This window comes from Microcaecilia unicolor, chromosome 11 (genome assembly GCF_901765095.1).
Source record: "Microcaecilia unicolor chromosome 11, aMicUni1.1, whole genome shotgun sequence".
Taxonomy (NCBI): domain Eukaryota; kingdom Metazoa; phylum Chordata; class Amphibia; order Gymnophiona; family Siphonopidae; genus Microcaecilia; species Microcaecilia unicolor.
This window is the reverse complement of record NC_044041.1, coordinates 88,926,141-88,943,687: the sequence shown is the minus strand read 5'-3', so window position 1 is coordinate 88,943,687 and position 17,547 is coordinate 88,926,141. Positions and strand designations below refer to the sequence as shown.

General features: G+C 45.7%; 1 protein-coding gene across 1 annotated transcript in view; it reads left to right on the top strand.

Annotated features, from left to right (window-relative positions):
- Nucleotides 1-16,158, top strand: part of LOC115480940 (cytokine receptor-like factor 1) — a 35,258-nt gene extending 19,100 nt beyond the window's left edge. The window contains exons 6-8 of the mRNA XM_030219924.1: nt 735-903; nt 6,291-6,469; nt 15,590-16,158. Coding sequence (XP_030075784.1) covers nt 735-903; nt 6,291-6,469; nt 15,590-15,613 — 372 coding nt within the window. The 3' untranslated portion in view covers nt 15,614-16,158. The remainder of the gene's footprint in view (nt 1-734; nt 904-6,290; nt 6,470-15,589) is intronic.
- Nucleotides 16,159-17,547: the final 1,389 nt, after the last annotated feature.

Genomic DNA, 17,547 nt, shown 5'->3' with positions numbered 1-17,547 from the left:
GTTTGCCAAGGAAATGCTAAAGGGCACAACATGCCTTTCATCCCCCAATAATAAGTTTATCTCCTGATCCTAAAGTCTGTGTCTGAACCTTCAGATTCCATCTTCACAAGCCCAGGGTAATGCAAGACATTTTCCATCTGCTCTTGCAAGATGATGGGAGTAAACAAATGGCGACTACAGGCTTGTTGCTAATACCCAGTTCCCAAGATAATTAGAGCTCCTTTTGAAGGAGCCAAGCTTCTCATACTTGTGTTAATTATTGTTTCAGCCAGAGTTCCAAGGGATCTCTCTTAAATAACACCTGCAGGAATTCACAGCTGATTGGCTAACAGAGAAATTATGGGGTGGGGTTTCATTTATTCAATAACTCCTGCAGGAACTTGCAGCTGATTGCTTCACTGAGAGGTTCACCATAGAACCAGAGCCACAGTTAATGCTGATCCATGTGGATATATGGAACTTTCCCACATGGCAGACACTTCTTAGACCCTTGTTCTGCAATCTCTCTCAAGGTCTAGATGTAATATTTTCTGCAAAAATGCAAACAGGAAAAACCTTTAAGTATATCAAGCTCTAATATGCTCTATCAAAGACGTCAGGAAAAGCATGGAAGTCATTTGGGAATATGACATAACAGGAGGTCACTCCTTGTTCAGTGAGGTTGGGGGAGTGGAGATAGACTTGGAACTGATCTTGCTGGCTAAAATCTGAATAAGTTTGATTTGTTGGTGAAGGTGGTGGATGACGTTGGGAACCAAACCTCCTGCCGCCTGGCTGGGTTGAAGCCCGGCACTATCTACTTTGTCCAGGTCCGGTGTAATCCATTTGGGATCTATGGATCGAGGAAAGCCGGGATCTGGAGTGACTGGAGTAATCCCACCGCTGCCTCAACTCCTCGAAGTGGTGAGTAACTGCTTGTCTTAGCAGTTAAGTATCTGTTTTCATAAGGTGGTGCTAGTTCTGCTGGATTAGAGCTAGCCATGGTCTATATACCCGCGTTTGACTTGTCCCTGCCATTCTCAGGGCACAGACCATATAAGTCTGCCCAGCACTCTTCTTGTACTAAAAGTTCTGAAGCTAACGTCGAAGCCCCTTAAAATTTACACTCAAGCCCATCCATATCTATTCAGTCACGATCAGGGTGTAGACCGTAGAAGTCTGCCCAGCACTGGTTTTGCTTCCCAATTACCAGCATTGCCACCTAATCTCCACTGATTCCATGGATCCATTCCTTCTAAATAGGATTCCTTTGTGTTTATCCCACGCATGTTTGAATTCCATTACCGTTTTCATCTCCACCACCTCCTGCGGGAGGGCATTCCATGTATCCACCACCCTCTCTGTGAGAAAATGCTTTGTGACATTACTCCTGAGTCTGCCCCCGTTCAACCTCAATTCATGTCCTCTAGTTCTACCGCCTTCCCATCTCCAGAAAAGTAGCAACCAAGCATGCAAGCAACGACCAAGACAGTGGTGAGGACAATAGTGTGTCTGACAACACCCCATCTCCTCTTTCTTTGGAGGAAGCTTTTGAGGGGTGCCTGGCTCTCGGAGGCAGTCGCAGAATTCCAGGGCTTCCTTCCCCCTCCCTTTTCTCTGCTTGTACCACACAGTTATTTCCCCACTGGGGCAATGCTTCTCAAATTTTAATCCAACATGACCCCATTTTAACAACTGAAAATTCATGTGACCCCAGATGATGATGAAAACCAAAATAGTATCTGGAGCAGAAAGACAGCCACAACAGAGGTGGCAGCAGTCAGAGCAGGGCCTGTGAGTCAGTGTGCATCACTGGATCCCACTATTTATGGGTTTCCAGGAAGGGCCAGGGTCTGTGAATGTTCTTTGATTCATAGGACCCATTCAGACTGGGCCCGGGGCAGGGCCACTGCCCCCCCTACGATCGTCGATGCTGCTATTCCCCCCCCATAATCGTCCTCCGCTACCGCTCCCCCCACCATGATTGTTGCCGCTGCCTAAATTCAAACACCTTGGCTGGTGGGGATCCTGAGGCCCCGCCAGAAAATGAGGTCTTCCTCCAGGGCTGACTGTTCACTCTGCCGAATGCTTTTTTCTCTCAGGGCATGCTCAGTTTCAAAACCAAGCATGTGCTCCTGAGAGGAACGGCAGCCATTTAGCAAACAAGGGGCAGAGTGAAGAGCAGCTCTGGAGGAAGACCTGCAGTGTCTGCTCCTCCGGGTCCTCCCCATCCTCCAAGGGGGGCCTAGTGCTGGAATTTTCTCTCTCCTGCAGGACCCAGGGTCAATAGAAGTAAAGGGTATGTAGAGCAGGCTAATGGTACAGCAGGCGATGGAGTGATGACCCTCAGCACTGGAGGGATTCTCTCCTTTTCCTTCAATAGCTTTCCACTGGAACCAGTAGGACTGAGGTGAAGTGAGTGGTTGTGAGAGATGTACAGGGGTATCTGAAATTTAAAAGACATGAAAGCCCTTTAGGGTGGCAATGCAATGTAAATTGGAATCTACTGTACTTTAGAAAGGACATTCGTTGAAATTGAGATATCCAGGTCGGGACATCTCAAGCTCCTCTAGTATTTTTTAGAACAAGGTCGGCCGATGGAGAAATGGATGTTTATGTGCCATGAGAATTCATTTTACTTCATTTTACAAACATAAATGTCTAAAATATCAGTGGAACCCAAAATGGGCACATAAACAGTTATAGAATAACAACATAAACATTTATGTGCTAGAATATAAATGTTTATCTTAGACATTTTAGAAACATAAACATTTATTTTTCCAGAAGCTGTCACAGAGTCCGATATCCTTTGCCAGTTTGGCTTTCAGGGGGAACATCGAACACTGGGGGATTAAAGGAAGTGACCTCCCCTGATCTCTCCAGTGGAGCGCTGCTCAATTGGAGCATTTTTCTGAAACTTGGATGTCCCAGGTAGCAGGTGTAAATCCCAATGTAGATCTGTTAGGACACAGACATTCATTCCCCTTCTGAAATGGGGACTAAAGATTCATTTTTAAGGCCTGCCAAACAGGGCCGGTCTTAGCAACTATGGGACCCTTTGCAGACCAGCTTAGTGGGCCCCCCGCGCCCACCTCCATAAGTCATAATGTAGAACCCCACCTCACCCCATACCTTGATATGCATCCACAACGTTTCAGTAGAGAGCGGCAGACAGTGGCAGCAATTTTCATATCCCGTCAGCTGCCGAGCCTAGAGCTTCCTCGCTGCTGCATCCCACCCTTGCGGAAGCACGAAGTGACATCAAAAAGGGGCGGGTTGCAGCAGCGAGGAGGCTCTGGGCTTGGCAGCTGCCTGATGCTCCCTACTGAAACTTACCAACATTCAAACTATAAGAATTGTACTTGTTATCACGAAATGATTATGTCATAACCACACTCTGTAACCCACTTTGAGCCTACAAATAGGTGGGAAAAGGTGGGATACAAATGCAATAAATAAATAAATAAATAAATGTGGATGCACATTAAGGTATGGAGCATGGAGGTGTTCCGAGACAGGACGACAGACGTGCCAGAGATGCGGAGCACCTAGGAGTGCGAGGCCCTGTGCGACCGCCCCTTTTGCCCCTGCCTAAGACCGGCCCTGCTGCCCAAAACATGCCCAGAGCACGCCTCCTTGCCAGATGCACGTTTTTCAGTTTAAGACATGTATTTTGGCTTTGTAAAATCAGAACTTAGATGTTTATACAAAAATGTTTAAGTGTCTAAAATAAGTACATAAGTATTGCCATACTGGGAAAGACCAAAGGTCCATCAAGCCCAGCATCCTGTCTCCAACAGTGGCCAATCCAGGTCACAAATACCTGGCAAGATCCCAAAAAAGTACAAAACGTTCTATACTGCTAATTCCAGAAATAGTGGATTCTCCCCGCCCATTTAATAATGGTCTATGGACATTTTCTTTAGGAAGCCGTCCAAACCTTTTTTTAAACTCTGCTAAGATAACTGCCTTTACCACATTCTCTGGCAACGAATTCCAGAGTTTAATTACACGTTGAGTGACGAAATATTTTCTCCGATTTGTTTTAAATTTACTACATTGTAGCTTCATCGCATGCCCCTAGTCCTAGTATTTTTGGAAAGCGTAAACAGATGCTTCACATCTACCCGTTCAACTCCACTCATTATTTTATAGACGTCTATCATATATCCCCTCAGCCACCTTTTCTCCAAGCTGAAGAGCCCTAGCTGCTTTAGCGTTTCCTCATAGGGAAGTCGTCCCATCCCCTTTATCATTTTCGTCACCCTTCTCTGCACCTTTTCTAATTCCACTATATCTTTTTTGAGATACGGCAACCAGAATTGAACACAATATTCGAGATGCGGTCGCACCATGGTGCGATACAAAGGCATTATAACATCCTCATTTTTGTTTTCCATTCCTTTCCTAATAATACCTAACATTCTATTTGCTTTCTTAGCCGCAGCAGCACACTGAGCAGAAGGTTTTAACGTATCATCAACAACACCTAGATCCCTTTCTTGCTCTGTGACTCCTAACGTGGAACCTTGCATGACATAGCTATACTTCGGGTTCCTCTTTCCCACATGCATCACTTTGCACTTGCTCACATTAAACATCATCTGCCATTTAGATGCTGAGTCTCCCAGTCTCGTAAGGTCCTCTTGTAATTTTTCACAATCCTCCCGCGATTTAACGACTTTGAATAACTTTGTGTCATCAGCAGATTTAATTACCTCACTAGTTACTCCCATTTCTAGGTCATTTATAAATAAGTTAAAAAGCAGCGGTCCCAGCACAGACCCATGGGGAACCCAACTAACTACCCTTCTCCATTGAGAATACTGACCATTTAACCCTACTTTCTGTTTTCTATCTTTTAATCAGTTTTTAATCCACAATAGAACACTACCTTCTATCTCATGACTCCAATTTCCTGGAGCCTTTCATGAGGTACTTTGTCAAACGCCTTCTGAAAATCCAGATACACAATATCAACCGGCTCACCTTTATCCACATGTTTGTTCACCGCTTCAAAGAAATGTAGTAGATTGGTGAGGCAATGTTTCCCGTCACTAAATCCATGCTGACTTTGTCTCATTAATCCATGCTTTTGAATATGCTCTGTAATTTTCTTCTTTATAATAGTCTCTACCATTTTGCCCGGCACCGACGTAAGACTCACCGGTCTATAATTTCCCGGATTTCCTCTGGAACCTTTCTTAAAAATTGGCGTTACATTGGCCACCCTCCAATCTTCCGGTACCACGCTCGATTTTAAGGATAAATTACATATTACTAACAATAACTCCGCAAGTTCACTTTTCAGTTCTATCAGTACTCTGGGATGAATACCATCCAGTCCAGGATATTTGCTACTCTTCAGTTTGTAGAACTGCCCCATTACATCCTCCAGGTTTACAGAGAATTCATTAAGTTTCTCCGACTCGTCATCTTCGAATACCATTTCTGGCACCGGAATCCCACCCAAATCTTCCAAATAAGTACTATAGTAGTAGATTTTGGAATAGTTGGTCTTTCTCCGCCATCCCAACTGCCCAGTTATTGCTGTCTTCAGCTGCCGGTCACAGAAGATCAATATCTTGGTTTGTCTTCTTTCTTCCTATTTCACCCTCTTAGGAAGATGTGAATACAAGTTCCCCTATTTAGGTCACACTCAGCACCCCTCCCTTCCCTTGCCTAACCACATCTGGACTGCTGGACTGCCTGCATAGTCTGCCAGGCAGTCCCGGCTGTATGAGAGTCTGCATTTTCACTGTACTCACACCCTACCACACAAAAGCAGCTGCTAGTTTCATTAAGGTCTCCATCCACATTAAGGATTTCTACATCTTTAATAAACAGAATCTTTAAATTTTGGAGATTTTCCAAAGCAGGCAGTATCAGCCTACTTGCTGGACTGATAGAGGATAATTAAATAAATCATTTCCTTGCATAAAATTCTTCATCCAAATGATGTCACTCCTAAAAGCATGCACCGTGCACGCCAGCATGTATGTATACAGTAGGCATGATTGGGGAGGAGTTTGTGTGGAGCATGGGTGAGGTTGCAATTTCTGAAGATATTGTAGAGTACACATCTGCAAGCATACTTTACACGCTAGCATCTACAATCTGGGCACCATTTCTGCAGGATTTATTCTACTATTGCATAAAGACTCACAGGGGGCTATTCACCTAGGTATTCTGTTAGAAACTTGTCCTCACTAATTGTAGGTGTTATTGACTGACTGACCAGAGCGGGATTTTCATCATCTGGATGGAGAAATCTTAACAGGGAAGGGTGACTTTTCTTCCACTTCCAGAGCGGGTGACTGGGGTGTGTGACCCAAAGAGCGGAGAGCAGAACTCTACCCTGCGGCGGGAGCTGAAGCAGTTCTTCGGCTGGGTGAAGAAACACGCTTTCGGCTGCTCCAACCTCAGCATCAAGCTCTACGACCAGTGGCGGGTGTGGCTCCAGAAATCCCACAAGACACGCAACCAGGTAGGTAAGGCACTTCGTACATTCTTACTCGCTTCTCAATGCACTATATCATGGTTAGCAGCAATGATGGATTAAGTGGGGGGGGGGGGGGGGGGGGGGTAGGTGGAAGGCAGAATTTGATAGTGGCTTACGAACCAAGCCCAGAGGGTTGCTCATATAAATCAGATTAAGGGGAATGTCAAATGGGAATTGGAACAGGATAGGTCATGAATGCAACCCAGACCCCATGGCAATATATCCCTGGATATTAGTTCTGGCCAAGGATCCAATTGAAAAGCCTGGGGGATGGGGGCATAGTTCTGAATAGGAGGTGAAACTTTCCAAGGGAGAACCTGGTGTTATAGACAGCATGCTCCCAGCCCTCCTCTGAAAGCCAGTTAAACATCTGAGCCACTGACTTCCCAAATAAAGGGAAAAGCTCGATCCCACATCTTTTATGATGTCTGATAAAATCTTCCTTTCACTTGTATAATTCATTGATCAGGAGTTGCTTTTACCAATGTCAGATATTTGCCTCTGATTAGTTTGTCCAGCCCTTTGATAGAACCTCCTCAAACTGTCCGGACTGTCTTGTTTGCTCTGTTTCCCCTCCTGGAGCAATTCACCGAGAGGAAAAGGAAAATTATATTTTCTAACTTTTTATCCTGCAGCACATTCAGAAAAAAAAATATCACATCTAAACATTGCAAACCATTCGAAGCTTGGCTGGTCCCTGTGGCCTTTGAAATCAGAACGAATGGGAGATGTTATCTCAAATCAAGCAAAAGTTTGATATTGGCTTGTTCTGGGTGGCTTTCCCCACTGGCATCCTGCACTGATACTAGATATAAGAACCCTCACCTCTATCCACATACAATTTATAAGATAGAGGGCTCAAATGCTGGGCTCTTCAGCTATGGCTCTTCAGCTTAGAGAAAAGACGACTGAGGGGAGATATAAAATAATGAGTGGAGTGGAACGGGTAGACGTGAATCACTTGTTTACTCTTTCCAAAAATACTAGGACTAGGGGACACACAATGAAGCTACAAAAGTAAATTTAAAACGAATGGAGAAACTTTTTCTTCACTCAATGTGTAATTAAACTCTGGAATTCGTTGCCAGAGAATGTAGTAAAAGCAGTTAGCTTAGCGGGGTTTAAAAAAAGGTTTGGATGGCTTCCTGAAGGAAAAGTCCACAGACCATTATTAAAATAGACTTGAGGAAAATCCACTGCTTATTTCTAGGATAAGCAGCATAAAATATATTGTACGTTTTTGGGAACAGGATGCTGGGATTGATGGTATGGCAATACTTATGTACTCACTAATGTGGGTACTAGTCCGTTGCTAATGGCCTTTAGCGTCCGTGTTTGCTTCTGAGCCTTTGGGGGGCTGCTGATCTCCCCCCTCCCCTCCAAAAAACATATAAGAGGGATCCATTATAAGGAGTCTGGTTATAAGAACACCCTCTAAAGGTGTGTGCTCAATTTTAAATAATAAATAATAATAAATGCAGACCATACGATGCGTAGGAAGATGATTCTGTATTGTGGGTTCTTATCGGGGCACTGTGACACACTCGCCAGAAAGTGACCCAGTCCAGGTTAAGCAGGTCCATTTGGTTGGCATTGAGAGCAGCAGAGAGGCCAGATACCTGGGCTGCACGTGCCTGAGAGATTCATGGCATTTGCTATTTCTTGCTTGGTTGTATGAGGGGCTCCGTGCAGTGCTAGAGCCTCACCTTGGGTGGGGCTGGGGGTGGGTGCAGGAAAGTCATAAGGAATAAATCATTTGTAGCAGTAACAGCTGAAGGGAAGTTTTGTTAATTACTGTTTCTGTTTATTAATGTCTTACTATACCAGATTTCAGTGTGTACAATCAGAGCAGTGTACAGACTAATGTAAAGGGTTTTAAAAAATTGCTCACTTGGGCTTAGGGGCATTAGTGCCCATTGCAGGAGGAGGGAGTGTGCTGTGGTACCAACGGACCCAGAGATGTAATGAAGACATAGCTACCGGATGTTCTTCAGGTCCGCAGGATTTGTGCGGGCAGGGGAGTGAACTGAAGTAGCAGGAGAAGGAGTTGGGCAGAGCTGGGCCCATAGGAGAAGACCAGCGATGTGAAAAAGGCCCTCCCCGCAAACCCTGAGCATGTGCATTAGTACAGAGCCGGGTCACAGGGAGGCTGGGAAAGGAGCTGGTGTGCAGGAGTTAAGCCTAGACCTCTTTCAAGAGCCGGCATGTGCGGATGCATGCACGCATGCACGATGGCATTAGCAAATGGGGGGGGGGGGGGGCACACCTGAACATGCTGGCTCATGTCAGGAACTGAGGAACTGGCAATTTTAATTTTAAAGCTGTTCTGGGCCTAATTTGGCCCCAGAGAGAGTGAAGCTGCAGGAGCAGAGGAGATGAAGGGAAGAGTAAACACTGGACAAGTAGACCCTGGCAAGGTAAGGGCTGAGGTTGGGAAAGCTGCAAGTCGAGTTTCAACTCGGGGGCAGTATGGGACAGCGTGCTGGCAGCACGAGGAGAGCATGGGCTGCCCTGCCTCATGCCATTCTGGGTTCTGAACAGGCAGCATAACATTCTAAACTGCCGGTTTAGGCAGTTGGGTGGGTAGGTGAGCTAGAGAGAGGATGTATGATGTTTGTTTCTGTTTGGTGGCATGACCTAATGAATCTTGAAGATTGATAATTGAGAGAAGTGATCAATTTGGAAGTAGTGACTGTGTGTGAAAAGTGATGTGGAGTAAGCGTTAAACTTTAATAACAGGGAGCCAGCACAGGTTGAAGAGGATCCAGGACAGGTTGTGTGCTTGATATTTGAGAGAAGATGGCTAAGTTGAAGTGTGAGTTGGAAGTTTAGGCAGCTCAGCAAGGAACATTTGGGTTGAGATAGAGAAGAGCTGTGAGAGAGACGCGCACTGGAGAGATGGGAATAAGAGAGCCTATGTTATAGCTCAGTTCCCAGTTACCTTCTGTTATTGAGGTATTCAGAAGGGAGAGACGCCGTGGTATGACAGCCTGAGTGTGAGACAGAATTTATGCTGGCAGGGAACTAGATAGGGAGAACCTCATTTAAATTTTATTTTTGTGGATTAGTTAGTGACACTGTCCAGCTCATTTTTGAAAGAGAAGGGCGCCGATCTTTCAACACAAATCGGGAGATGGGTGTCCTTCTCTCAGGGGCGCCCAAATCGGCATAATCGAAAGCCGATTTTGGGCGTCCCCAACTGCTTTCCATTGCCAGGACAGCCAAAGTTCCCGGGGGCGTGTTGGAAGGGTAGCAAAGGCGGGACAGGGGCGTGCCAGGGCGTGCTTAAGAGATGGGCGCCCTCGGCCAATAATGGAAAAAAGAAGGGCGTCCCTGGCGAGAATTTGGTCCACTTTATTTGGTCCCTTTTTTTCAGGTCCAAGTCCCCAAAAAGTGCCCGAACTGACCAGATGACCACCGGAGGAAATCGGGGATCACCTCCCCTGACTCCCTCAGTGGTCACTAACCCCCTCCCACCCTCAAAAAAACAACTTTAAAAACTTTCTTTGCCAGCTTCTATGCCAGCCTCAAATGTCATACTCAGGTCCGTCGCAGCAGTATACAGGTCCCTGGAGCAGTTTTAGTGGGTGCAGTGGACTTCAGGCAGGCGGACCCAGGCCCATCCCCCCCTACCTGTTACACTTGTGGTGGAAACTGGGAGCCCTTCAAAACCCACCCGAAACTCACTGTACCCACATGTAGGTGCCCCCCTTCACTCCTTAGGGCTATGGTAGTGGTGTATAGTTGTGGGGAGTGGAGTTTGGGGGGCTCAGCACCCAAGGTAAGGGAGCTATGCACCTGGGACCAATTTGCGAAGTCCACTGTAGTGCCCACTAGGGTGCCAGGTTGGTGCCCTGGCATGTGAGGGGGACCAGTGCACTATGAATCTTGGCCCCTCCCACGACCAAATGCCTTGGATTTGTTCATTTTTGAGATGGGCACCATCGGTTTCCATTATTGGCGATCTCAGCATTTACGTCGACCATCTTTAATGTTGACCTAAATGTTGAGATTTGGGCGCCCCCAACCGTATTATCAAAACAAAAGATGGGAGCCCATCTCGTTCGATAATATGGTTGGCCCCGCCCCTTCACGGCGCAGTCCTCGGAGATGGGTGCCCTTAGAGGTGGGCGTCCCCGGTCGAAAGTGCCCCTCCACGTTTGTATTATTTATTGCAACCATGCCTATTAAACAAATACTGGTTTGCACATGTACATAAGGCTTCACTCACATAGGGAGACAGTATTTTCTTTGTTTATTTGATTGGGTCGGGTTAGTAGGGAAAAAGAGGTACAGAGGTTTCACTTACCTGTGAGAGAGACTGCCCTTGCTAGAGATCATCGAGGACTGAAGAGCCAGCCAAAGATACAAGAAAGTCCTGGGAAGAGGAAAAAACAGTTAAGTGACTGACAGGGGGATGATCAGAAGCAAACAAGACACGGGGACAAGATGGCGTCCTGCAGAGAATGCTGTTAAGCGGTTCTCCACCCGATTTCCCTTCAATTTAAAATAATTTACCTGGATTCATGCTGAAACAGAGGGGCAAGCAGCGAGTGATCCCCTCCACAGCTGTGAGATCTTTTGGTCTGATGGACCGCTTTACTATGCCTGGAGGAAGCGCGGGGTTAAGTTCCTCGTTGCTGGTAGGGGTGAAAGGAGGCTCCTCGCTCCACCAGCCTGAGGCAGAAACTACTCTCAGCCCCGAAGAACGGAGGCCTCCGACAATGCCGGCGTGGGGTCGGCAGCAGGGGCAGGAATTACCCAGCGTCAGAGACCTAGGAGTACTTCCTGCCGAGGGGTCCGTTGCCTGCCCGAAAGCGTCGAGTTTTGCTGCCGGAGAGAAGACAATGGAGAGAGCCAACGTTTTGGCAGACTCAACTGCAATAGAAGGGGAACAGCCATCTGAAAGGAATATTTCTGAGGTAACAGAGACCAGTAAGTTCCCTATGGAAAAAATTGCAAACTTAGAAATAAGAACAAGTAACATTGAAAAAGATATACTGTCAAATAATGAAACTATAAAATTATGTCAGCAGACACAATGTAATTTGATAAAAGAAAATGCTTTATTACATTTAAGGACTGAAAATTTGGAAAACCAATTGAGAGCAAAGACTCTTAAGTTGATTAATTTTCCTAAAATTTCATCGTTGGCTCCATTAATAATCTTTAAGAAATATTTGTCAGAAATTTTAAAAATTCCTGAACAAGCTTATCCACCTGTGTCAAAAATTTACTGTCTACCACCATATAAGAAGGAGAAACCAAAAGAAAGACTGGACCAAATTGAACAAGACGCAGAAGTTTCATTTGACATATTGAACTTAACACAAATAATTCAAGAAGATGTGAAGGGAACACCAGCTACATTAATAGTCTCTTTTGTTTTGGAGCCTGATCGAGATTGGGTTCTTAAACAATTTTTTCGTCATAGAGATGAACTCTTTATGAATAGTAAAATTAGAATATTTCCTGATATTACTGGAGCAACACAAAAGAGACGTCAAGCATTTTTAAAGCTCCTTCCTAGGGTCTTGCAGTTGGGAGGATTATTTTGGTTAAATTTTCCATGCAAATGTGTGTTAAAAATTAATTCAGTTAAATATATTTTTTATGATCAAACACAGCTGAGTACTTTTCTAGATTCCAAGATGTTTGCTACCCCTAATCAACAGCTAGCAGCATTATCTACATCTACTCTGTAGTGGATAAGTTAGGCATATATGTGTCTCTTCTATTACCTAAGTTTACTTAGTGGGGAAAAAAAAATCATGAAATTGTACCTTGTCTCCTTTCTAAATTGTGGACTTGAAATGGATGAGTTAAATATATATTTCCTTATATTTGTTTTGAGTGAAAATGTTCTACAATTTACTCCATTTTTGCATGTCAACAGAATTCTTGTAATATTGTTAATACTTATAAATAAATATTTTTAAAAAAAAGCAAACGCCGGCGCTAGAGGCTGTTAGCGCCATACTAGCACCTGCATTTGCTAACGCCCCATGATCAGAGTCCCCGAGTGCGTGAAACAAATCGCTCGTGGGCTGTGAAAGCAACTAGCATGCAAATGCATGCAAAACAGGGCTCTTAGCGCAAATAGCATGCAAATGCATGCTAAACCTATTTATCCCCAATGATCAGTGACCAGCGCGTCAAAGATTGGGTTGCTGGCCGCTGCAAATCCTACGCCAGCTCCAAGCTGACGTTAGGGTTTGCAGACCATTGGGGAGGAATGGTGAGCCCCTTTCCCCACTAATATCCAGTGCTGAAATAATTACCCTAATGTGTCCAAATAGTTACCCGAGTACTGGCACTGAATGTCAGCCAGTACCCAAATAAGTTCCGGCAGGACCTGGATGTGTCAGTGCCTGAGTTTGGCTCAGCATTGACTATCCAGGTGAAATTCAGCCTGTGGTGGTAGGAGCCTTAAAAATGGCTGATTGTCTCTGTCTGAACACTGGGCTCACACTTTGTAGCAATCTAGACGTGGGCATTTACCCAGCTTTACTTGCTCCTAACACATCTTGTTATACTAGCATGTTATATAGGAAAATAGGTACCTACAGGGGTGAGGCAATAAAAGTAACCCTCTAGAGTTTATTCTCATCAACTGCTTTGGATTTGAATGAAAAATGTTATGCTCTTAGGGGCCCTTTTACTAAGCCATGTAAGCGTGCCCAACGCATACCAAAATGGAGTTACCGCCCAACTACTGCATGGCTCTTGCTGTAATTTCATTTCTGGCGTGCGTCCGATATGTGCATTTGAAAAATATTTTTTATTTTTGGGCGCGCGTAACGGACATGCGCCAAGTGGCATTTGATGTGCGTAGGTCGTTACCGTTCGGATTCTTTACCGCTAGGTCAATGGCTGGCGGTAAGGTCTCAGACCCAAAATGGACATGCGGCAATTTTGATTTTGCTGCACGTCCATTTTCGGCAAAAAAGGCCTTTTTTTTACAGACGTGCTAAAAATTGGATTGGCACACACCCAAAACCCGCGCCTACGCTACCGCAGGCCATTTTTCAGCGTGCCTTTGTAAAAGGACCCTTTATTTAGTCATCACACTTATGTATTACTATTAAGCAACATCTAATTATCTTAAGCTATGTTGATGTTCCTGACATTTTAGCGTTACTACCTAGCGATTTTTGCACATTAAAAATGTTTGAGCTAAAACAACATCATTCAAACGATACAAAGTGTCAGAATTTTGCAGTCATTATGAATACTCAAAGTCTCCATCCCCAGCTTTAAACACAGGCCTTCAATCACTTTGGGAAGTTCTTATCAGCCTTGTGGCTTTGTTCCTGTGGCAGGCTGTCCTAGGTCTTCTGCAGTGCTTCCTTGAGTTTGGTGATTGTTTGAGGCTTTGGGCGGAGCCTGTGATAGGCCTCCAACATTGCTCCACAGACAAAAGTCTAATCACTGTGAGGTTGTCCTTAACAAGTAAAGCTGTAAAATTTCACATTGAAATTCCAAGCAGTAGCTGAGAAAACAGCAAAAAACTCTAGGGGGTTTCTTTTTTTTTTTTGCCTCACCCTGTACTCTGCTCCAGAAAGGCGCCTTTTGGCAGCACCGGTGGCATAGCTAGGAGAGGCCATGGGGGTCTGGGCTCCCCCAAATATGCTCTGGGCCCCTGGTTGACTGGCAGGGGTCCCCAACCCTCTCCAGCTGAAGACTTCACCCAGCGCTGGTCTGCGGCGACACTGCCGCATTGCCTGCCCTGCTCTCTCTTCCCCTCACATTGAGCACGCTCCTTTTAGTGAAATTGAGCATGCTGGAGACCAGCGCTGGACGAAGTCTTCAGCAGGCATGGTTTGGGACCCCCGCCAGCCAAGGTATTTGCAGCGGTGGTGCTTCAGGTGGTGGGGGTTGGGGACCCCCACCAGCTAAGATGTTACAGTGGTGGCAGTGGGCAACGTAGAGGGGCAGCAAGGCAGTGGAGGGGGGCAACAGAGGGGGGTGGTGGCAGAGGGGGTGGTGCCCCTCCACCTTGGGCTCTGGCCCCCTCCCACCTCAAGGTCTGGCTACGCCCCTGGGCAGCACCCCTTTATAGAATTATTCTCAGTGTCACCATTGCGTGATGATTGGTATACTTCCTTCTTCCGGTCACCACCAAACACTTTGGGATATTGACCTTGTTATCTTTTTTTGTGACATAAAAAGAAACAGTTACCATGGCCTGAATGCTGCCAGATATTCAACCATTCCTTGTGGAGACTTGTGGAGAGGTTCTTAACAAGTGGACAGTTGCAAGGGTGGATTTAGAGGGGGTGCGGTGGGGGGATGGGGGAGATGCTACCTAGCTTCAATTTTCAGCATTAAGAACCTCATTTAAGGGGGAAGTAAGTTATCAACATGGGCTACCATTAAGACAGTTTATTTTACCACAAGTCGTGCATAAAATGGGACCCTGTCCTAAAATAGCACAACTTGTGGTAAAATAACCCATCTTAACAGTAGCCCACTTTGATAACATCCCTCCTTAGAATGCTAAATTTAAGATACTGATTTTCAGGCCTAACATTTTTTAATGTCTGATTGGAGGAGTGGCCTAGGGGTTAGTGCAGTGGACTTTGATCCTGGGGAACTGAGTTCGATTCCCACTGCAGCTCCTTGTGACTCTGGGCAAGTCACTTAACCCTCCATTGCCCCTGGTACAAAATAAGTACCTGAATATATGTAAACTGCTTTGAATGTAGTTGCAAAAACCTCAGAAAGGCAGTATATCAAGTCCATTTCCCTTTCCCTTAAAATTTGGTGCCTATAATAATTAGTAATTTGGATTTCTAGGAATGTGTAAGGCAACTTACAGCATTCATAGTTTGGCTAAAATAAGAGCCTTCCTAAAAGAGCTTACAATGTAAGTGAATACCCAAAGCAAAAGGAGATAAGGCTGCTTGATAATGAAAGAAAGGGGATTTGAACCCTATTTCCATTGGTCTCAGTCTGTGGCTTTAAGTGGTAGCTACTTACTTCTTCCTCTCAGCTACTTAAATGTAGGCACCTCAGTGAAATACTAATCAACTTTTGGAAGTGAAAGAACCGGGACTTATTGCAGTGTTATACTTTCAGGATCTCTCCCTTTTCCTCTTTCAGGTTCTACCCGGCTATAAGTCCTAGCATCTTTCACAGCCATGTGAGGACAGCTGACGGGAGGTCTAGCTGGACACTGGTAGAACGATCCTTTCTTACACATCGGTGTCTCTGCTGAAACTGGAGCAACACAAAGATCCCCAAAATCTGTTTTCTACAGAATGGAGGGCTGCTATCACTTGGCTCAGAGTCGAAGTTTAAGGTCTGGCAGTCCCCTTTTCACGTCCATTTTCATGCGTGCTGTCTAAGGCAGGGGAGAAGAATGCCAGTCACGGCATGTTTGCGATCAGATGATGATTATTGATGCACATCTATTGTCTGGAAATGGTAAAGATTCATCCAATAAAGCAAGAGAGAGGAATTGGCCATAGGGACATGACAAACAGAATCAAGTTGCCAGAGCCCTGGGAAAGGTAAACACTTCATTCCAGCACTTTCTGTGCCTCCTGCAATTTCCCATGGGGATAACCATCACTCCGTTTCTTCCGAATCGTACTTGAAGTCTTGCAGAATTTCGCTGATTGCCTCCATGGTTTTAATTATCCTGCAAGAACGGATGGAAAGTATAAATAAAATACATATGGGCTGTATTATGATGAATATGTAACTCTAGGTAGTGTTTATGAAACACCCAGGCAGAGGCAAAAACCAGAGGCAGAGAACTGCCACAGCTCTGAGAAGGCTCTGTGCCTTGCACTAGGCTAAGGGCAGGCAGGACACCCTGTGCATTCAGGGGCTCTTTGTTTCGAGATCTGGGAGTTAGCTGAGGGCGTCATAGGGCTGAATTTTCCTCAGTCTCTTGGTTTTCTGTAAGCCTTAGTAAAGGGGAGCTGTTAAAACTCCGATCTCTCTGCCTGGAACATGTATAAAGCGTGCTCAGGTATGTGTGGAACATGAGTGGGTGTGTGTGGGAAGTGTGCATAGGTATGTGTACAGCATGCATAAGCAGGTGACAGGTGTGTGTGTAAGGTATACATGAATGTGTATGGGTGTGTTTGGGGTACGCATGGGCATTTGTGGGTATGTGTATAGCATGGATGGGTATGTGTGTGTGTGTGTATGAAACATGTTGGGGCATGTACGAGTTTATATATAGCATAGATGTGTATGTGTGTGTGTTCAGCATACATGGATGTGGATGTATGTGTGTACAGCATGCATGGGTGTGTCTCGGCACGTACCGGTGTGTGCACAGCATGGATATAAGTATGTGCCATCATGTCACTGCACAGAATTACATATGCAAATTCAGCTGTGCAGTTTTCTAAGATCCCATTTCCTAGACACGGAATGTGTTTTACAAAATGAAGCCCACTGTGGTGCCCGTCCAATGGAGAGCTTGCTATTGTTCCAGAGGAGGGGAGGTCATATAACAGAATACATAGACCCCCTAATGAATCATGAGAAACTGGGCGCTGACGTTTCTGTGTCCATCACACACATGAATGTTTAGAATAGAGAACTGGCTCATATGTGCATATGTGCACATACCATGCAAGTGCTAGCAGGCCCCTAAGCTCTATTCTGCAAATACCCACTTAACTTATGTAGCGTGTATTTGTAAGGGGTTGGGGTGGGGTGGGACATAGGCGGAGCTCCCACTTATGCTTGTAACTGACAAAATATTGTAAGCAACACACATCCCTGCCACATTTAGGTGTCCGCAGCAGGGCGTAGCCAGACTTCGGCGGGAGGGGGGTCCAAAGCCCGAGGTGAGGGGGCACATTTTAGCCCCCCCCCCCGGCGCCATTGCCGACACCCCCGCCGCTGCCAGCACCACCAACAACAACTTTGACCCCCCTCCTGCCGACTACCCTCTCGACCCCCACCCGCCTGCCCACCGTCACCTACCTTTGCTGGCGGGGGACCCCAACCCCCACCAGCCGAAGTCTTCTTCCTTCATTTTGTTTCTGAGTCTGATGTTGTGCACGTACAACGTGCAGGACGTCAGACTCACAGAA